The sequence below is a fragment of the Symphalangus syndactylus genome, chromosome 17 (assembly GCF_028878055.3).
Source record: "Symphalangus syndactylus isolate Jambi chromosome 17, NHGRI_mSymSyn1-v2.1_pri, whole genome shotgun sequence".
Classification (NCBI taxonomy): domain Eukaryota; kingdom Metazoa; phylum Chordata; class Mammalia; order Primates; family Hylobatidae; genus Symphalangus; species Symphalangus syndactylus.
Genome location: NC_072439.2, coordinates 13,167,928 through 13,189,742, shown reverse-complemented (window position 1 = coordinate 13,189,742; position 21,815 = coordinate 13,167,928). Strand labels below are relative to the sequence as shown.

General features: G+C 57.9%; 1 protein-coding gene across 7 annotated transcripts in view; it reads right to left on the bottom strand.

Annotated features, from left to right (window-relative positions):
- Positions 1 to 4,711: 4,711 nt before the first annotated feature.
- NFIC (nuclear factor I C) overlaps positions 4,712 to 21,815 on the bottom strand; it is a 105,780-nt gene continuing 88,676 nt past the window's right edge. For 2 of the 7 annotated variants that reach the window (XM_055248331.2, XM_055248329.2), the window contains exons 8-11: positions 20,821 to 21,005; positions 19,571 to 19,724; positions 17,238 to 17,323; positions 4,712 to 11,126 (exon numbers count right to left, since the gene is read on the bottom strand). In XM_055248331.2, the coding sequence (XP_055104306.1) occupies positions 11,109 to 11,126; positions 17,238 to 17,323; positions 19,571 to 19,724; positions 20,821 to 21,005 (443 nt within the window). In that variant the 3' untranslated portion in view covers positions 4,712 to 11,108. The remainder of the gene's footprint in view (positions 11,127 to 17,237; positions 17,324 to 19,570; positions 19,725 to 20,820; positions 21,006 to 21,815) is intronic. The other 5 variants (XM_055248330.2, XM_055248327.2, XM_063620668.1 and 2 more) reach the window with 3 other exon arrangements.

The following is a 21,815-nucleotide window of genomic DNA, read 5'->3' as shown; positions in this document are numbered from 1 at the left end:
CAAGATCTCTGTTTCCCAGGCTGGAGTGCAGGGGCAGGACTTTTCCACTAGGGGGCGCTTGGAAATTAAAAAAAATTAAATATTTTGTAGAGACAGGGTCTTGCTCTATTGCCCAGGCTGGAGTGCAGTGGTTCCATCATAGCTCATTGCAGCCTTGACCTTCTGGGCTCAAGCAATCCTGCTGCCTCAGCCTCCTGAGTAGCTGGGACCACAGGCACGTATCACCACACTCAGCTTTTTTTTTATTTTTTTATTTTTGAGGCGGAGTCTCCGTCACCCAGGCTGGAGTGCAGTGGCACGATCTCGGCTCACTGCAATCTCCACCTCCCAAGTTCAAGGAATTCTCATGCCTTAGCCTCCTGAGTAGCTTGGATTACAGGCATCTGCCACCACACCTGGCTAATTTATACGTTTTTAGTAGAGACGGGGTTTCGCAGTGTTGCCCAGGCTGGTCTCGAACTCCCAGGCTCAAGCAATCCGCCCTCCTCAGCCTCCAAAAGTGCCAGGATTACAGTTGTGAGCCACCGTGCCTGGCTAATTTTATTTTTATTTTTTGATAGAGCTAGGGTCTCGCTATGTTACCCAGGCTGGTCTCGAACTCCTGACTTCAAGCAATCCTCCCATCTCGGGTCTCCCAAATTGCTAGGATTACAGGCATGAACCACTGCACCCAGCTGCATTTGGAATTTTTTTGCGGGGGCATTTTGGGTGGTCACAAGCCTGCGCCCGTTTTAGGGTGGGGAGTCAGGGGTGACCAACCCAACAGTCTGCAGTACTGGGACAGCCCTCACCTCCCAGGCCAGGAATCTCATCACCCAGGGGCCAAGGGTGATGAGACACGACCAAGGCTTTCCGTAAGATCCAAGGGGAGGCTAAGTTTCCACCCCGCTGAGTTTCCACCCCAGCTCCAGCTGATCCCCTGACTCCAGCTGAGACCCCCTGACCCCGGCTCAACTCCTGCTCTACAAGAAGCCTCCTCTGGCCTGGCTGGAGCCCCACTTTCCCCCTGCAGAGAGGAGCTGGGATGGGGGAGGTGGGGGGGGGGGGGGGTCCCCGGTCTGCCCACAAGGGGGCGCCAAAACCTCGCTGCTGAGGGTAGTGGGGGCCACCCAAGTTGGGAGTGGGACGTGGGAAGGGACCTCGGACCCCCCATCCTCTGTGTCCTCGGTGCCTGTCACCAGGAAGCGGCGTGGGGCCGTGTCAGCGAGGACGCACTGTGCCTGCTGCCCTGTCAATGCACCTTACCTCGCTTCTTTGTGCCTCAGTTTCCCCATTTGCAAAAAAGGATCGTCCCCGCCTTGTGGTCTCGTGGGTAGGATGGAAGAAGCCCATGGGGCAAAGTGAGTTTTTCTGGCCCAACTTGGGGTCTCTTGGGGTTTTGGAGTGGGGGGCAGGATGGAGGGCCCCATCTCAGCCCCCCAAGAAATAGCCTCTCATACTCTTTGTTTTTTGTTTTTGTTTTTTGAGACAGGGTCTTGCTCTCTCGCCCAGGCTGAAGTGCAGTGGCGCGATCTTGGCTCACCGCAGCCTCTACCTACCAGGCTCGAGGGATCTTCCCACCTCCGCCTCTCAAGTAGCTGGGACTACAGGAATGCACTACCATGCCGGCTATTTTTTTTTTTTTTTTTTTTTTTTTGAGATAGGGTCTTGCCCCATTGCCCAGGCTGGAGCGCAGTGGTGCGATCTCTACCACCCAGGTTCAAGCAATTCTCCCGCCTCAGCTTCCTGAGTAGCTGGGATTACAGGGGTGCACCACCAACCCGGCTAACTTTTGTATTTTTAGTAAAGACAGGGTTTCACCATATTGTCTAGGCTAGTCTTAAACTCCTGACCTCAAGTGATCCACCTGCCTCTCAAAGTGCTGGGATTGCAGGTGTGAGCTACCACACCTGTCCCCTCTCACACTTTTTTTTTTTGTTGTGTTTTTTTTTTTTTTTTTTTTTTTTTGAGACAGAGTCTTGCTCTGTCGCCCAGGCTGGAGTGCAGTGGCGCGATCTTGGCTCACTGCAACCTCTGCCTCCCAGGTTCACGCCATTCTCCTGCCTCAGCCTCCCGAGTAGCTGGGACTACAGGTGCCCACCACCACGCCTGGCTAATTTTTTTGCATTTTTAGTAGAGACGGGGTTTCACCGTGTCAGACAGGATGATCTCGATCTCCTGACCTCATGATCCGCCTGCCTTGGCCTCCCAAAGTGCTGGGATTACAGGTATGAGCCACCGCACCTGACCACACTTTTTTTTTTTTTTTTTTTTTTTTTTTTTTTTTTTGAGTCTCCCTCTGTTTCCTAGGCTGGAGTGCAATGGTGAGATATTGATTCACTGCAACCTCTACCTCCTGGGCTCAAGCGATTCTTGTGCCTCAGCCTCCTGAGTAGCTGGGATTACAGGCGCATGCCACCGCACCTGGCTAATTTTTGTATTTTTAGTAGAGATGGGGTTTCGCCAAGTTGCCAGGCTGGTCTCGAACTCCTGGGCTCAAGGGATCCAAGTGCCTTGGCCTCCCAAAGTGCTGGGACTGCAGGCGTGAGCCACCGCACCCAGCCCCTCTCACACCCCTGATTCTCCCGGGCCCCAGCCTCCCTCCCCTCTGACCTCAGTATGGAAGGGGCCCCCGGGCTGGAGGGACAGAGCTGGACACGGTCATGCCCCTGAGTGGTCAGGGCTGGGTCAGGAGGGATTGGGGGTAGAAGCTCTGCTGGGGCAGGTGGGGAAGGCTTCCTGGAGGAGGGTGTGTTGGAACCAAGTTGGGGCCCATCCTTCTGCCCCCAGCCCTCCATGGCTCCCACCTCCTTCAGGGGAAAAGTCCAAGTTTTTCCTATGGCCCACAAGGCCCTGCACGACCTGCCCCGTCCCTTCCCTGCCCTTCAGTCCTCCCTCCATCCCTCTCCTCACTCTGCTCCAGCCACACGCAGCTCCTCACTGTTCCTCCAATGAAGCAGGCATGGTCCAGCCCCGGGGCCTTTGCGGGAGCTGTGACTTCTGCCAGAATTTCAGGATGCTCCTTCCCTCCCTCCCTCCGGGCCTGTCTAGATGGGACCACTCCCCACGCTTCCTCTGCTCATTGGCCTACTCATCACTTACCTCCTCTGACATCTTTTACTTCTATTTGATTGATTGATTGATTGATCGATTGATTGGAGACAGCATCTTGCTCTGTTGCACTCCAGGCTGGACAGCAGTGGTGCAATCACAGCTCACTGCAGCCTCAACCTCCAGGGATCAAATAATCCTCCTGCCTCAGCCTCCTGAGACTGCAGGTGTATCACCACGCCCAGCTAACTTTTTAAGTTTATTTGTACAGATGGGGTCTCACTATGTTGCCCAGGTTGGTCCTGAACTCTTTGACTCAAGCGATCCTCCTGCCTTGGCCTCCCAAATTGCTGGGACTACAGGCATGAGTCGCTGCACGCGGCCACTTCTATTTGTTGTTCATTGTTCTTCCTGACCTGGAGGAAGCTGTAGGCTCCAAGAGGGGAGCTGAACTTCAGTGTTTTGTTCACTGCTGGGTCCTAGGGCTTGGCACTCAGGAGATGCTCAGGAAGTCTTTGCTCAATGACTGGGAGTTTGCCAGGTGGCAAGAGAAGGCATTTTGTGCGTTTACTGAGCACCGACTGTGTGCCAGGCTTGGATTACTCCAAGGAGCAAGGGAGGTGGCGGAATCCCCTGTGCCTGGCATGGAGTGGGTGCTCCGTAGATGCCTCATGGAATTCACCGATAGCTCTGAGACTGCTGGGGGAGGGAACCAGGCTGGAGAAAGGTGGGAAGGCTTCCTGGCAGAAGAGGACACCAGTGTGAAAGGTCTGCACAGATGGGGAGGCAGGAATGAGCAAAGGCCCAGGGGTGTGAAACGGCCCATCCTACAAACGGGAAGAGGTTACAGCCACCAGGGGCATTGCTGGGACAGGTCTGGCCTCGGAAGCTCATTCAAAGCCACCATCTAAAGTGGGTCTCCCCCAGCCCTGGGCACTGTGGACATGGGTGCTGGATCAGTCTCTGGGGTGGGGCCATCCTGGGCACTGCAGGGTGCTGAGCGGCGTCCCTGGCCTCTACCCACTCCATGCCAGGAGCACGCCCCAGTCATGACAACCACGGATGTCTCAGACATCACCCAGTGTCCTCTGGGGGGCAGGATCGCCCTTGGGTGAGACTCCCTGGGTTAGGGGATTTCATGGACCCCCCAGTAGACTGCGTCCCATGATCCTCCACCCTGCTGAGGTCCTAGGAGGCTGCACACATTGGAATCCACACCCTGAGTGGGGAGGGAGCGAGGAGGAGAATCCTAGGAGCTACAGGCCTCCCTGGTTTCTGTCATCCACCCCATTGGGAGCTTACCCTGTGTCTACTGTGAGCAGGGAGCAAATCTGATTTTTTTTCCCTCCAAACAATCAAAGCAGGTCTCTCCGCGCCAGGCACTGTGGACGTCTTGTGTGGATGAACCTTGGTCCCGGGCACTGCAGAATGCTGAGCAGTGTCCCTGACCTCCACCCACTCCACGCCAGGAGCATCCCCCAGTCGTGGCAACCACAAATGCCCCCAGATATTGTCTAATGCCCCCGGGGGACACTTGATCTGAAGCTTTCAGAATCCCAGCCTGCCCGTTCACAGGGTTTGGGGGTCCCCCCCAGCTCCCTGCAGCCTCTGCCCCTCACTTTTCCAAAGGACACAGAGCAACCCCCACGGGACACGGAAAAGAGGACCCAGGACAGCCAGAAAGAGTCGAAGCATAGCTTGTTTAATTTTTATACATTTTTTCTTTTTTCTTTTTTTTTGTCTTTTATTGAATCTTTTATGGAATCCCCCTTTTTTCTTTTTTTTTTCTTTTTTTTTTTTTTGCATAGGGAACAAATAAACAAAATAATGACAGCCAGAGTCACTTTCTGTAAATGGTACTTAGGTAGGCGCGTCCGCGAAAACCAAAATGACTGCATAATATACAAGGTTATGATTGGAGTATGATGTGAGGGGCGGGGCGGGGTGGGGGGGAGAGCCGGCGGGTCTGCCCAGGTGTCCCCTTGTCCCCCTCCTGTCCTCGCCATCGAGAGGAGAAGTAGGAGGAGGAGGGGAGGGCGGGGGACCCGCTGGAACCTTCTCTGGATTGGGTTCATGAGCATTTTTGTGGGTGTGTATGTGTGTGTTATCCGGTGTGCAGTAAGCAGAAAGCTAGAAGGAGTAAACTATCCTGGTGATATCAGTAAAATACAAAATGGAAACAACAACAAAAAAATCTCAAAGGGAAAAGGAAAGGAAAAGCAACACCACCCAAAGAGTAAGGGAGGGGAAAAAATAAAGAAAAAAAAAAAACCCAAAGGAAAATGTTTTGTCCCTCCCTCCTGCCAGCTGCCCCCCAACCCCCCACTGTATGCCCTGCCCCATCCTGTCCCCCGGAGCCTTTGCTTGTTCTTTCTCTGTGTGAGAATGCTTGGGGCTGGGTGGGCAGGAAGCTGGGGGCACAGGCTGGGACCCCTGGACTTGAAGGGGCTTTGGTTTTAGGGGGGCCTGGCTGGGACCCAAGACGAGAGGATGGCGTGTGGATGCAGTTGAGGGGCCGGGGCAGCCCATGTCCCCTTTTCGGAGGGCTCTCTTCCAGCCAGGAGATGTGCATGGAAGGCTGGGGGGGTGGTGGCTTGGGGGTGCATGACTTCCTTCCTCTCCGGGGGCCCTTATTCCTGTTGGATCCCCTTCCTTCCTGTCTCAGGTGTGAGCAAAGCCTTGGGGAGAGGGCTGCCAGGGACGGGGGGTGGGGCAGGAGAATCCCAAAGCCACACCAGCAGACATGTGAGGCACTGCTTGGGAAAAGTCTGTTTTGGTATCACTGGCAACAAGTCCTGCTGGTACTGCTTTGGGTCTGCCTCCTCACCTCTCCCTGGGGGGAGGTCAAGGGTGGTGGATGACCCCACACTCTGTACCACTGAGCAATGGATGGGCAGTGGTGTCAGTTTGGAGGTGAGACTCTCAGGAAGTGTTTGACATGGCAGAAATGGGGAAAGACGGAAGGATGCGGAGGAAGCTGGATTGAGAGACGTATGTCCCAGCGCCCTCCAAAGAGAAAGTAAAATCCGGGGTCTCAGAGAGAGAATCCAGACCAAGATAAAAGGTAGCCACTGTATATTCTGTATTATGAGAAACAAATTCCAAAATTATATATATGTATAGTATAGCCCTACACTGGAGGTCAAAGTACCATTGGGGAGGCCAGGGTGGGGAGGGGGCCTGCTTGCTGTCTCTTCTGGAGGGCTGGACAGTTGCTCCTGCCTCCAGGACCTGTCTGGCAAGGGACAGTCGGGTGCAGCCAAGTCTGTCTGTGCCTGGGATGCTGCTGTGTCTCAAGGTCCTGGGGCAGGGAAGGTGGAATTGTCTGCCGCCTGGGGACCTGCAGGGGGACCCAGGTCTGGCCCCTAAGTGGCTCTCCCAACCGAGTCTCCTTTGGCATTCCTTTGGGATCTGATTGTCTAGCCCAGGGGGGGGCCCTGGGGTCAGAACCTGGGCATGAAGGACTCCAGATCCTGCTCTCCCCAGGCAAATAGGGCTGGGTCTTCCTACTCCTCCATGCCCCATCTCCACCCGGGTCATTGTCAGGTGCCCCGGCAGAAGGGGGACAATTTGCATATATTTGGGAGCCCTCCCTATTCTTTCCCACAGCATGGGCAGACCCCAGAGTGAGACTGGGGTTGGGGGGGCCTGGCATAGGTGTGGTGTCCATAGCAGGGGTGGGTGATGGGGGCTTCAAGAGGGGGGTGGGACAAGATTTGAGAAGATGTCAGTTTCATACATGTAAAAAAAAAAAAAAAACCAACCCAAAACCAACACTCCCTCCTCCATCCAGGGATGATGGCACCCCCTTTTGTGAACCCAAACTGCAGAGGTGGGCGTGGAATCCTGCTTCCTGGTGTTTTTGTCTTACTCTGTCTGCAGCAAGGTGCCTGGGAATTTTGCCCTACAGGGACCCTGCAGCTTTTCCAAGAAACAGGGAGGCGGGGAGAACTAAACCACCCACAACACGCTGCCTGGCATGGGCTTTTGCCTGCTGCACTCAGCCAAGGTGCCAAGTGAGCCCAGGAGGCAAGCTCGGGGTGAGAAGGGTGGCGCCCAGCCCAGGACTCTGGGCCCCCGGGTGTGGGCTGTGCAGGGACGTGATGGTCCCGATGGTGATGGTGCCACCCACTCCCTTTGCCACCAGTTGCTCCCAGTTCCCTGGCAAGACAGATTTGCTCAGGAGGGGGGCAGAAAAAAAAAAAGCTAGAAATCAGCTACATGGATGCTGTGCACAGCCAGCCCGGGCTCTCTGGCCAGTGGATATTACTTAAGGACAGTGTCGTGGCCAGCTGTGGTGGTCTGGACTCTCCCTCTGTGTCGCCTGGGGAGACTGCTGAGGTGACTTTTTGGAAGAAAACACGAGATGAGTGTATGATGGTGGCTGTGGAGACCACCCAAAATCCCGGGGTTGGGGGCAATGGTGAATGAATGGGACCATCTGCGTGGGTCCCTACACGAGATGCTTGGAGGGGCTGGAGGTGGTGAGGGCTGCAGGTTGGAGAATCCCAGCCCTGGGTCCTCCCTGCCTGGCTGCCCCACTAACCATCTGGCTATTGTCTTAGCTTTGGTCAAGTAAAAAGCAAAGGAAGCTGGAGTTAAAAACAAAAAGAAAAGAAAAAAAAAGAACAAGAGAAAATAAAATCAAGGACAAGACAACAGCATGGTCGGCCACCGGACCACGGCCTGTGACTCGGTGCCGCCTGGCTGTCCCTGCGCCCTGCCGGACCCTCGGCTGGGCCTCCAATGGCTGAACCAGGCCCGTGGGTACAGACAGACGACAGATATTGCATATATCAGGTTTTGTTTTTGTTTCATACCGGATACCCTTCATATTCACAGCTGGAAGACAGAGACAGGGGATGGGGGACAAAGGAGAGGGTGGGAGAGAATGCCACCTGGGGTTGTCTCCGGATAGGGGAAAAGAGGTGCTTTGGCAAGAAGGGTGGGGGTGCACGGGGCAGGGGAGAGGGGGTGCCTCTGAGGTGGGTGTGGAACAGCATTTGACCCTGAGCCAGGGGTACGCCAGCCTGCATGAAAAGTGGGGAGCGGGGAATCTGGCTGCGGGCGGGGTGGCCACCCCATGGTTGGAGGGACAGCCTGCAGTGGGTTGGTGAATGGTGTCTAGGGGCCGGCCCATGGCCTAGGGACCAATCAGAGAGGAGAGCCCTTTTCCGGGGCCAAGATGGGCCCCGGAGGTCTGTCCTCTGGGCAGGGGATTCAGAAATGACCCCTCTGGGTACCCGAGAGCAGGGTTGGGGGTGGTAGAGGCTGAGCACCAGGGGGCACCCCTGAATACAGCAGGAGGGGAGACAGGACCAAGGACAGCCAGGGGCTGGGTAGACTTGGGGGCAATTGTTTTCAGTGGCTTGATTTTTAGATTTTTAGCGTGGTTTTTCTTCCTTTTTTTTTTTTTTTTTAGATTCTCACTTTCTTTTTATTTTTTACAAATAGAAATACATCCCTTTTCAATTTTTATTTTTTATTTCATGTCACTGTTTTGTCTTTTTTTTTTTTAACTACACGAGCAGAACATGCAGCTATGTGTGTGCGCTGATATTGTTTAAAGGTAATACTTATTCTCGGAAGGCAAGGCACATCTTGTGGTAGAAAATTTCGTGCAAATTAGGAAACATGGAATTTTTTTAAAGGTTTTTTTTGTATCTTTTTTTTTTTTTTTTTAAAGAGGAAGTGGGGGGTAGAGGGGGCGAGGGACAGGGAGATAGAGCCAGGGATAATCTGCCATGCATGTGTGTCAGCGCCGCCAGCTGACCTCGGGAACCAGGTCGCAGGAGTCCTTGACTAAGCACCATGCAAAGTTAGGTAAAGAGTTGGTTCTCGTCGCGCCCTGACCCCTCGGGAGCCCGGCTGGCCTCCCTCCGCCACTCCACGACCCCCACACCCTGGCTGAGAAGCTTCCGGACAACCCACTGGCACAACCCGACCACCCCCTCCCCCGCCCGCCCTCCTGGAGAGCGGCCCACGCTTTGATCCCCAAGGGCCACCGGGGGAGCGGGGCCCCGAGGACAGACGGACGGACGGACGGACCAAGGGCTCGAGGCCAGAGGATGACGAACCTCTCTTGGGCGTGATGGGGAAGGGTCCTGGGTCTTTCTCTTTAGGAGCGAGCGGGTTCGCCAAGCTCCTGAGGCTCGTTTGGGAGGAGAGTCTGGTTTTCGGGCGCAGGGGGGTGGGGCTAGGGGCAGGTGAGACCCGGAGACCTGCCCTGGCTTTTTGGCCTGGGTCGGGGGAGGGGGCCGTGGTGGGGGGAGTTTTTCCCTAGGCATGGAGGTCAGTTGGGGCTGGGCTGGGTGGGCCGGGGAGGGGTCCTTGTGTTTGAACTCGGTGGCCCTAAAAACACCTAACACCCCTCCCAGGCCTCCCCTAAAGATGGCGATCCTGGGGTGGGGGTGGAGGTGTGGATGGGGCCAGGGAGCCGGGGTGGGGGGGGCACCTGGCGTCCCCAGCTTAGTGTTTTTGGAGCGGCTCAACGGAAAAACGCTTAGCAGATGGGAGGCCCCCCCTACGCGGCCGCAGGGGGCCCCGAGGTGCGACGCCGAACCCCCCGAAAACCCTCCCGTTCCGAGCGGGGACCGCTGGCGTCGGCCTCCTCTCTCCTCTGGGGGCCCAGCCGTGACGCACGTCCCCCGGCTGGGCCCCGCGTCGGGGGGAGGTGATGAAAGTGCAAACAGCAGTCCCCCTTCGCTGGGAGGCACCAGGGAGGGGGGACGCTCCAGAATGTAAGGCACTGGCAGCGGAGGCGTGGGGGGCGCACCGGTTTCCCCAGAGCCCACCCCCGCGCCCCGGCAGGGCAGGACGCTTGGGAGGTGACGCCCAGCTGTGCCCCTCGGGCCACGCAGGGGCCCCATCTCTCTAGCTCTGGGGATGGGGCACGGCGATGAGGGTTGACTGGAGGGGCTGGTGGAGGAGCTGGAGGGGAGGGGGAGGAGGCCCGTGGCCATTCCGTGTCCCAGCTGGATAAAGGGGGGGGCGGGTGGTGGGAATCAGGCACTTAAACCACTCGCTCTCACCTCCCACCGCCAGGGGCTGATGGGGGCGCTCCAGATGGGCACCCCCAACTCGGGGAGCTCTGGGTGTCCCGGCTCCTCCATCCCCTTCCTCGGAAAGTGCATTTCTTACAGTGTGTGCAATGTGGGTCCCTCCCTTTGGGGGTGTGAGCCGGGCGAGGTGGGGGGGCCTCCTATGCCGGGGGTGGGGGGTGGGGGGGCCGGGGCCAATTGCATAGACTTCTCCTCCCAAACGGGCGGGCGCGAGGGCTGAAAGAGTCCCCAGCGAGACAGCGAGTCGGCCGGCGCTTTGGGAGGGGCTTGTGGGGAGGTCCCACGGCAGGCAGGGCCCCCTCGAGGGGCAGCAGGTGCCTGGGCCTCGCTTCCTCCCCTGGCCAGGGCTAGCAAGCGCCACGCACCCCCGTGACAACACCACTCGCCTGCCCCACCCTGCCCGCCTCTGCGGTCTCCGCTGCCCGGCGGGGGTCCGCTGTGTCTCCCTTTCCCGCCAATGGCTGCGTCCTCGGTGGGGAGTGAGGGGCCGGTCCGTGTCCGGCAGAGGCGCGGGGGCCCGGGGAGAGGTGGCCTTGCTGGGTGTCGCGCCTGTCGGCCCTGGGCACAGGCTCCAGGCTGTGCTCACCTGGTGTCCGGACAGAGCCAGGGCCTCCGGGGCGCGGGCGGGCGGCCGGCGTCTGTCCTTCCCGAGCAGCAGGCGGAGAGGAGATGAATAATTTAGGAAGAAGCCCTGTCCCGGGTCTCCCGTGGGGGTGGCAGGGCCTGGCCCTCCAGTCCTGCGGCCTTGGCGTCCCGAGAGGTGGAAACATTGCGTCTTTACCTTGTGTCTTCTTGCTTGGGTGGGTTTTTATTTTTTCTTCTTCTTCTTTTTCCTTTTTTTTCTTTTCCTCCTGCGTGTGTGCGTCTATGTGTTTTGTCTTTTCGGCCGGGCTGGGAGTCGGCAGGGGTGTTCTTGTTCACTCTAATTTTCCACCGAAAACGTGGGCCAGGGGCCGGCTGTGCTGCCCCCTGGGATTCCTGGGACGATGGAGAAGGGGCGAGGGAAGAAGACCTTTGCTATCCCAGATACCAGGACTGAGTGGCCCAGTGGCGACAGAGAGAGGGAGAGAGAGAGAGAGAGAGAAAGGGAGAGAAGTCGAGGGGTCAGACTCTGCTGCAGACATGGTTTACCTCTTCCCACACTCACCCCCCACCTCCTGCAACCCTGTGACCTCAGTTTCCCCATCCCAGGCTCTAACAACCTGCTGGGTGACCCATGGCAAGTGACTCTGTCTCTGAGGAAGGCTGCCAGACACAGTACAGGATGCCCAGTGAAACTGCAGTTCTGGTTAACACAGAATTCTTTTAGTATAAGTCTAGCCCATGCAACACTGGGGATATACTTATACAAAAAAAGATCCATTTATCTGGAACTGTATTTGATATTTTATTTATTATTTTATTTTATTTTATTTTTTGAGATGGGGTTTCGCTTTTGTTGCCCAGGCTGGAGTGCAATGGCATGATATTGGCGTACTACAACCTCTGCCTCCCGGGTTCAAGCAATTCTCTGCCTCAGCCTCCCGAGTAGCTGGGATTACAGGCGTCCACCAACATGCCTAGATAATTTTTGTATTTTTAGTAGAGATGGGGTTTCACCATGTTGGCCAGGCTGGTCTCAAACTCCTGACCTCAAGTGATTCACCTGCCTTGGCCTCCCAAAGTGCTGGAATTACAGGTGTGAGCCAGCGCTCCCGGTCTGGAACTTAATCTTACTTTATTATATTATTATTTATTTATTTATTGAGACGGAGTCTCACTCTGCTGCCAGACTGGAGTGCAGAGGCATGATTTTGGCTCACCGAAACCTCTGCCTCCCAGGTTCAAGTGATTCTCTTGCCTCAGCCTCCCAAGCAGCTGGGATTACAGGTGCGTGCCACCACACTCAGCTAATTTTTGTATTTTTAGTAGAGACGGGGTTTCACCATGTTGGCCAGGATGGTCTCACTCTCTTGACCTCGTGATCCCCCCGCCTCGGCCTGCCAAAGTGCTGGGATTACAGACGTGAGCCACTCTGCCTGGCCTTTATTTTATATTTTAAAAATTATTTTCTTCTCTATTTATTATTTATTTCTGAGACACAGTCTTGCTCTGTTGCCCAGGCTGGAATGCAGTGCTGTGATCTTGGCTCTCTACAACCTCTGCTTCCTGGGTTCAAGTGATCCTTGTGCCTTAGCCTCCCAAGTAGCTGGGATTACAGGCCTGCCCCACCACACCCAGCTAATTTTTGTATTCTTAGTAGAGACTGGGTTTCGCCATGTTGGCTGGGCTGGTCTTGAACTCCTGGCCTCAAGTGATCCGCCCACCTTGGCCTCCCAAAGTGCTGGGATTACAGCCGTGAGCCACTGTGGCCAGCCAATTTATTATTTTATTTTATTTTGAGACAGGGTCTCGCTCTGTTGCCCAGGCTGGAGTGCAGTGGTGCCATCATAGCTCACTGCAGCCTCCACCTCCTGGGCTCAAGTGATCCTCCCACCTCAGCCTCCCGAGTAGCTGGGACCACAGGTATGTACCACCACACTTGACTAGTTTTGTTTTTGTTTTTGTTTTTTTTTTTGTAGAGATGGGGCTTTGCCATGTAGACCAGGCTGGTCTTGAACTCCTTCCTCCCAAAGTGCTAGGATTACAGACATGAGCCACCACATCAGCTGCCTTGTTTACTTTATAAAGAGTTTTTTTGTTGATTTTTTGAGACAGCGTCTCGCTCTTGTCACCAGGCTGGAGTGCAGTGGCGCGATCTTGGCTCACTGCAACCTCTGCCTCCCGGGTTCAAGTGATTCTCTTGCCTCAGCCTCCCAAGTAGCTGGGATTACAGGCATGCGCCGTCACACCCAGCTAATTTTTGTATTTTTGGTAGAAACGGGGTTTCTTCATGTTGGCCAGGTTGGTCTCAAACTCCTGACCTCAGCTTATTCGTTTGCCTTGGCCTCCCAAAGTGCTGGGATTACAGGCATGAGCCACCGCACACGGCCTCGAGAATGTTTTTAAAAAGTAAACAAGAGGCTGGGTGCGGTGGCTCATGCCTGTAATCCCAGCGCTTTGGGAGGCCAAGGTGGGTGGCTCACCTGGGGTCAGGGGTTCGAGACCAGCCTGGCCAACATGGTGAAACCCTGTCTCTACTAAAAAATACAAAAATTAGCCAGGCGTGGTGGCACGTGCCTGTAATCCCAGCTACTTGGGAGGCTGAGGCAGGAGAATCGTCTGAATCCAGGGGGCGGAGGTTGCAGTCAGCCAAGATCGTGCCATTGCACTCCAGCCTGGGTAACATAAGACTCTGTCTCAAAAAAACAAAAAAACAAAAAAAACAAAAAAAATTCTCCTCTTTAATGATGCGCCCAGTACCCCCATGAAGGAGGGAGTAGGTCTCCCTCCACTGCTCTGTTTTGTGTGAAGAAAGTGAGGCCCAGAGAAGTCAAGGAACTTGCCCAAGGTCACCAGCATGGAAGTGGCAGAGTGGGAGCTTGAACTCAGGCCTGTCTGGCTCTGGCTCTCATTTCTGCTCCGGCCCAGGGCCAAGCCCCTCGCCTGCCTCTCAGGACTCCCTTGGCATCTTCTGAGCACTGTCCTGGGCGTCCAGGGCCCATCCTGTCACAGGTCCCCCGGATGGCCCCCCCTCGCCCCACAGAAGCTCACTAAGCACAGCGGGGCTGAGGATGACTCTCAACCTCCCAGAGGCGGGAGACCGAGGCTAAGGGAGGGGAGGTCTGCATGGGGCTGTACCCAAGGTCACGTCATTTGGGGACAGCTCCAGCCTCAGTCTCTGCAGAGAAGCCGCTGTCCAGACCCCTGCCCTGGAAAGGCAAACTCCAACCCCAGATGGAGCATCCAGGGTGGACTGTGAGGGGAGGGCTGTGCCTCTGGACCTGGGGAGACCCCTCCGCTCCCCCACTGAGGTTAGAGGCGGGGCCTGCCCCCACCCCTGCAGCAAATCATTCAACAGAGCCCGTCCAACCAGGCAGCCACTGGGCCAGCCCATCTAACTGGCACCACAGTGGTTCCCAGCGCTCCACCTCCAGCCAAGTTCAAGTTCATCTTGGCCATTACCTCATGTCTGGTTTCTGTTGGCAACCGACAGACTCTGGGCGTGACCCTCCCCGTGGTGGACCATCCTCCCCTCAGCCCTTCCTCCCTCCTCCCTCCCCTCCCCTCCCCTCCCCTTTCTGCCTGGCTGTGGCCCCAGCAATGAGGCAGGGGTGGGGTGGGGGCGCCCTCAACTCCACATCCTCCCACTCAGCTGAGGGGAGACTGAGGCAGTGGGTGTGAAGGGTGAGGTTCGGGCTCTGGTATCCTGCTGGCCTGGCTGCAGCCGCCTGTGTGGCTCCGAGCATGTGGCTCAACGCCTGCCTTGCCTCCCACCCTCGGTTTACCCACCTGCTTACGTGGGCTCCCGTGCAGGAGAAATGTAGGGACGTGGAGGACATCACAGAGGGGAGGGGCCGGGGCCTCAGAGCCACCCAGCTTCACAGTGGGGGGATTGATAGGGAAGGACACGGGGGGATGGGTGGGTAACTGACCAGGGCGAGATCAATTAGCATAGATCTTGGGGAGGGATATTGATGGGGGGAGAGTCCATGGACTGGGGGGTGTCGGGAGCTGGAGAGGCAGAGGGAAAGGCGCGCCCACCCAGGCTTTGAAGGAGGAGGGGGCAGAGGGAAGCGAATCCGCCAGGAATAGAGGAGGCGGAGGCAGAAGTGCTGACTGGCCAGAATCAGAAATGAGAGGCCTCCAAGCTCAGGGCCCTTTGAGCGGGAGTGGGGTGAGGGGAGAGCGGGGTCTCACTGCTTCTTCCCTCCCTCTCTCCGGGGTCTGCAGGGAGGCAGCGGCGCACGGCCTCACCCCAGGTGCTCTTAGTCCAGTCAGGGCAGCGGCAATGTGGTCCTCCCCAGAACTGTGCTCCCCGGACACCCAGTTTGGGGACCTCACCTTCCCCCCAACCCATGCCCCGCTGAGAGCCTCTTGACAATGTGTCACCTCCCTTCTGTGCCCCAGAAAGTTCTGACTCCCAGGCCTGGCGGGTGGCCACTCCCTCCCTCTAAACCCTTCTAGGGCTCCCCACTACCCCAGAGCAAAGCCCACATCACCTGTCTGGCCCCTGCCACCGGAGGTCTCTCACATTCCAGCCAGTTCCCAACCCCCCACACACCATTGCCTATGCTGGGCCCCCTGCCAGTGCCGCCCCACACCCCATTCTGCCAGCCCTGGTCTCACCCTTTCTGGGTCCCCAGAGGGGTCCAGCCAGTCAAGAGAGGGATGCTGAGAAAGGTGCCGCCCTTGCCTGCCTCAGTTTCCCTTCCCTCCCAGGCTCGGGTGGGGTGGAGCTGGAGCCAGCGCAGTCTGAGAGAAGGGTCCTGGGCCCTGGCGGGAGGGCCTGGTCAGAGGGTTTGGTCCAAGGCAGAAGCTGGGGAAGGGTTAAGCGAGCGGGCTGGGCCTCCTCCCACCGCAGCTTTTATTAGCTTTGGTTTCTGAACCACTTAAGACATTCCCAGCCTCCCGCTGGGGGAGGGAGAGATGTGGGGTGCGGGTGGCAGAGGTAATGCTGGGCTCCATCAGCACCAGGCGGGGGAGAGGTTGGCCACAGGGGGCCCAAATCCCAAAGCGAGGAGTCGTGGACATCTGCTCGCTGGGGGACCGTGACCAAGTCACTCCCTTCTCCGGGGCTCTGTGGGTGCAAGGCAGGGTGCTTAATATTTAGGGGGTGTGGGGAAGTCTGAACCTTTCGGTGCCCTTTCTGTCCCCCAGTGCCCTTCAAAGGCTCTTGGTGCGGGTGCCCAAGGCCAGAGGAAGAGACAGAGGTTCAGAGTGGGTGAGCCAGCGCTGGGCTGAAGCCCTGGCTCCTGATCCAGGATTCCCTCCACCCATAGCACACGGGTCTCCTCTGAACTCAGGAGAAGCAGCCTCAATCCCTGCTTCCTCCTCCGGCTGGTTTTGTGGAGCCTGGGAGGAGAGGGAGGGGCTGCCTACAGGCGTCCTGGGTACCCAGCACAGGGAGGGAGGCGGAATGCCATGTCCCCTCCCCCACCCCCCGTCCGCTCAGCCAGGACAGCCCCGCAGGGTCCTGGGGAGGCCCTTGCCCGTGGGCTCTGCAGCAGGAAACCTCCCTCAGTGGCCGGAAGATTTGAACACAGCCCCTGGGGACCCCATACATCTCTACGCTCTGCAGTTCTGTGGCCACCGGGTAGCCCAGAGCTCGTTTTTCTCTGTGTCTGGACCTCCAGGGCCGTGCCTGCGGCAGCTGCTCCTACATCCTCCAACCCTGTCCCCAACACAAACCGGGGAGAGAGCAGAGGCTCAAAGGTCCAGCCGCTTACCCAGAACCCGCAGACGCGCTCACACGCTCCTGGCCTACACAGAGCCCCTTATGGGGGTGGGGGGTGAGGGACACCTGGGCCTGGGGCTAAGGCTGCCCTCCCATGCCCCCACTCCCTAGACTACTGTGCAGCCTCAGGCAACTCACTTCCCCTCTCTGAGCCTCCTCTGTCAACCGCCTGCCTGCCTGCCTGCCTTCTAGGGGTGGGGGGACCCCGGCCATGCTCACTCAGCTGCAGCCGTCTGAACATGAATGAGCATGAACACTGGCCCCTGCCCCATCCTGTCTGTCCCACTGACGAAGCCTCTCTGCCCCGACCCCGCACACTGGCTTTGATGTGGGCTGAAGCCTGGGATGGGGGCTTGGATGCTGTCCTGGGAGTCCCCACGCCCCGCCATGGGCTGCCTCAGTTTCCCCCGGCCACCCCGTGGTCCCTCTAGGCCTTGGCGTGGATGGAGGGGACAGTGATGTGCTGTGTGACCCTGGGCAGATCCCCTTGTCTCTCTGGGCCTCAGTTTTCCCATCTATACCATGGGAAGCAGGTGGTAATGACACTGGTCCCATAGCTCTACCACGACGGTCTCCAGGAGACGCCCCTGGGGACCCCACAGGCTGAGTCTGGGGCCACACCCCATCCCCCCAGGACCAAGGTGGAGGGAAATTTGGCCTCAGGGAGAGGCCAGGTGGGGGCTCGAGGCCCAGGTGGGGTGTGGGAGGCTGGCGCCCCTGTGCCGGGGGTGTGGCGTGGGACCCAGCAGGCCCTCTTCGCCCTGAGCCCCCCGGGCCGGCCCCTCTGCCCTGCCCCTCCCGCCCCCCCCAGCCGGCCTCTCGGCCCCTACCTGTGCCTGATAAATGCCCGCAGGATCCCTTGGTCCTAATCCCACAAAGGAACGGTTTGCAGGGGACGTGTCGGGCGGAGAGTAGGCTGCAGGGAGGAGAGAGACCGAGAGCCCGTTAGCGAGGGGTTGCGGGAGCTGGGGCGGCCCTGGCCCCAGAGAGGGTGGCCACCGCCAGGCGTCACACAGCCGGGCCTCTGCACCCGGTGCCTGGGGTCTCCGAGCCTGCCGCCCTCCCCCGGTTGAACCGGGCCCCCTTGAAAGGCCTGAGGTCCTTGGGAGGCAGGGATCCTGACTCGAGGGGCCTGGGGGTCACGGCTGAGATCGCCCAGGTGGGCGGGGTGTCTGCTGAGAGGGAAGGCAGGATGGCTCCGTAATTCACAAAACCGCCCGTGAATTATTCAGGGTGTGCAGTGCCCGCCCGGTCCTGCCACTGAGGGCTGCCTCTGCGTGGGGTGCATGAATTATTGAGGGCGTTTTATTTATTAATCTTCCGAGAGGGCAGAGGGAGGGCTGGGTGTGTGCATACATACAGATGTGCATATTTATATTTCAGTCTCAGCGATTATATTTTGTCAGCGTGTGAGTAACTCACGGCCTGGTGCTACAGCGGGGATGGGGGCCTCAGACAGGCTGGGACCCAGGTAGGGGGAGAAGAAGCTGCAACAGGCGGGGTCCCCAAGTTGTCCTGGCTGGGGTTGGGGGGAGCTGGAGGCAGCGAGGCTTACGGGGAGAAGCAGGGGTAGATTTGCAGTTAAGAGCCCCGGTGCAGGGAAAAGGGGGTGGAATCCATGCCTATCCTGCATTTATTAAGTGTCTACTGTATGCCAGGCTCTGGGCATGATCCCACCGAGCCCTGAGCAGATCCTACGCAGTATCCTGCATCTATTAAGTGTCTACTGTATGCCAGGCTCTGGGCGTGATCCCATCGAGCCCTGAGTGGATCCTACGCAGTATCCTGCATTTATTAAGTGTCTACTGTATACCAGGCTCTGGGCATGATCCCACTGAGCCCTGACTGGATCCTATGCAGTCAACACTCCCATTTCACAGATGAGCAGGCAGGGACAGCTGGCAAGAATGACCACAGCTGCCTGACACCACGCAGCATCAGGTGCCATACGGAATGTCCTCTCTGCCTCCCTGACCCACATCACCGGCTTGTTCCCCACTGCCCTGTGAATTGGGCACCAAGGTGAACACATTTTGCAGCTGAGAAAACTGAGGCTCAGAGAGGGGAAGACACCTGCCTGAGGTCACACAGCAAGAGAGCTGCAGAGGCGGGATTCCAGCCCAGGGTGGATTTGGGGCTGATCCCCTCCAGCCAGTGATCAGAAGAAGCCGGTTTTTATGGGCAGGCAGCCCGGGTTCTGGCACGCAGTGGGGACGGGGGGAGGAACGCCGGGGCAGGGAGAAGAGGAGCTGAGGGCACCTAGAAGGAACCGCGGCCACCAACTGCTTGGGTGGGGTGGGGGTCTCATTTGGAGAGTGAGGGACAGAGATGCTCAAAAATGGGGTTGAGGGGCAGATGGAGTCCATGGGGAGAGCTCTCTGGGTTCAGAGATGTCTGGCGCCCTGTGAGGGTGGGTGACCCACCCAAGCCTGCATGGGGGTCGCGGGGAGAGTCTGGGGGTAGAGCCACTGCGGAATAACGGGGTGGACCTCAGGACAGGGATGCCAGGACCGAGGGGCCGTCCAGCGGCCACCCAGAACCACATCCAGAGAGTGCAAAAGTCCAGAAGGTGCAGCGGCCGCCAACCCAGGGGCTTCCGGGTCAGGTGGACAGGCGAAGAGGGTCCCATCTAAAGGTGTGGTCCAGCCCAGGCCACCCAAAGGAACTGGGCCTGGTGTAGCTCCTTTCTCCCCAAGAAGCCAGAACTCTGGAAATGTTTACGTAAAACGTCCTGATTTTAAAATGATCACAACTGATTCTCCTTTGCCACAAACAAAAGACCAGTCTGGGGGTCGAGTCTGGCCCTTGGGCCGCCACTGTGAGATCGGTGTCCACTGTCAGCTGCTTGACACACCAGGGAGGGTTTTTGACGGCCCACGGCAGGCACCGGGGTCCCCCAGGCGATTCGGCGAAGGGGACAGACCCTGGACTCTCACCCTGGACTCTCACCCTGGCCTGTGGCTTGGTCTGGCCAGCCCTTAAGGCTGCCTCAGCCCTACATGGGCCCAACCACGTGGCCCCTGGGCTGTTTTCTGGAGACCCACCAAACTCGCCAGGCCCCGCAGGGTCGGGTCTGACCTCTGACCTGGCAGTGGGGCTGGGGAGGGGACAGGCCCCCCTGCGGACATCCGCCCCACCAGGGCACCGCTTCCCGCGTGCTTACAAGGCGAGGTCGGCGACGTGGCTCCTCCCTCGGAGGTGGTGGCGGGTTTGGTGGCAGGGGGGAGCGCCAGCCGTGGCAGCCCCGGGGGCGGAGGTGCCAGCATCTGAGCAGAAAGGCAGTGGCTGGGCATTTTGAGCTGACCACTTCCATTTAACTGGGGGAACAGAGAGACACGTGGTTAAGGGGTGGGCTCCCCCTCTACCTCGGGCTGCTGGCGCCGGCCGCCCCCGGCTCTGTGCACGGCCCGGGCGGGGTGGCAGGCTGGGGGGCCAGGGCGCGGGTGTGAGCATGGCGGGTTTGGTGGGTCTGAGGACAGCCGGAGGTGGAGGGGCCTGGGGATGCCCGCTTGCTGGTGTCACTCAAAGCCCGGCACTACTGGGGCCGTGCTCACTGCATCTCCTCCGTAAACCCCCTGCACGCCAACTCAACTGACTTCCTTCCGAACAGTGCCACCGCCTCCTAACAGCAGGTTCTCTGCGTTTTTCCTAATTCACTGTGAGCACGCCATCATCCACCATCATCCACGGCCTGGCCCGTGGTTCCAAAGTCCGAAAAGCTCTGAACATCCAAAGCTTCCTGTGGAGTCTGGCAAACGCTGTCTTACTCGAACTGAGTTTGGTGGTTTTTTTGTAATCAATTTCTTTCTGCCCCCCCGCCCCCCAATCTTTTTTTCTTTTTGAGACAGGCTCTCGCTCTGTCACCCAGGCTGGGGTGCAGTGGCACAATCACAGCTCACAGCAACCTCGACCTCCCAGGTTCAAGCGATCCTCCCACCTCAGCCTCCTGAGTAGCTGGGACTACAGGCGCCCGCCACCATGCCTGGCTCATTTTGAAGTTTTTTTTTTGTAGAAACTGGGTCACGCTATGCTGCCCAGGTTGGTCTTGAACTCTGGGCTTATGCAATCCTTCCGCCTTGGCCTCCTAAAGCGCTGGGATCACAGGCGTGAGCCGCTATGCCCAGTCCTTCCCTGCCTTGTGTTAACATGAGTACGACTCATGCAGTTGCTGGGACCTACGGGTGCCACCCAGACCCCACAGGGTGCGCCGTGACGCGTCTGAAACCCTGACATCCGAAAGCATCTCAATTCTGACCCAATCCAGCTGCCTCCCAGCACGACAGAGGAGGGGACTTCAGAACCGAGTCCTCAAGACCCTTTTAAGCAGAGGTTGTGCCTTCGTGTGAGCACGTGGCCCCCGGGAGGTCACCTGGAGCCGCCAAGAGAGGCCTGAACACGCCCCGCCCGACTCACCGGTCCAGGTTGCTGGCTGGCTGGGTCGCAGGCCAGCGAGACAAGATCTTTGAGCGGGTCCTGGGGGTTGAGATGAGGTGGGTAGCGGATGGCCGTGTGGGGGAAGTAGGTGGAGGCCGTCTGGGGTAGGATGGACGTCGTAGGGAAATGCAGAGCGGAGGACGGGTGTGGGCTCCGGGCGATCCCTGCAGAGACAGTGGGAAGCGGGGGTTACTTGGGGGCTCCAGCCGGTCTGCTCTGTGACCGTGTGACTGTGTGTCTGTGGGTGTGATTCCTGCCTGCATCTCAGTGCATTTAGTAATATAACCACCAAAAAAACCCAGCAGCACTGACCACATTTACGCCTAAATTCCCCGACTCCCACGGCAACCCCACTGGGGCTGTGATATTATCCTTGTGTTTTAATTTAATTTTTTAGTTTTGTAGAGATGGGGGTCTTGCTATGTTGCCCAGGCAGGTCTCGAACTCCTGGGCTCAAGTGATCCTCCCTCCTCGGCCTCCCAAAGTGCGGGGATTACAGGTGTAACCGACTGAGCCTGGCGTTTTTGTTTGTTTGTTTGTTTGTTTTTGAGACAGTCTCCCTCTGTCACCCAGGCCAGAGTGCAGTGGTATGACCTCAGCTCACTGCAACCTCCACCTCCTGGGTTCAAGCAATTCTGCCTCAGCCTCCCAAGTAGCTGGGATTACAAGTGCACACCACCATGCCCGGCTAACTTTTGTATTTTTAGTAGAGATGGGGTTTCACCATGTTGGCCAGGCTGGTCTCGAACTCCTGACCTCAGGTGATCCGCCCACTTTGGCCTCCCAAAGTGCTGGGATTACAGGCGTGAGCCACTGCACCTGGCCCCGTCTTTTTTTTTTTTTAACAGAGGATGACAGGGTGGCCTTCAGGGGATGTGTCACCTGCCTGGGGCCATACGGCATCAGGTGGCAGACCCGGAATTTGAACCCAGCCCATCTGGCCCCACAGTCTACACTATAAACCTAGGGTTGGC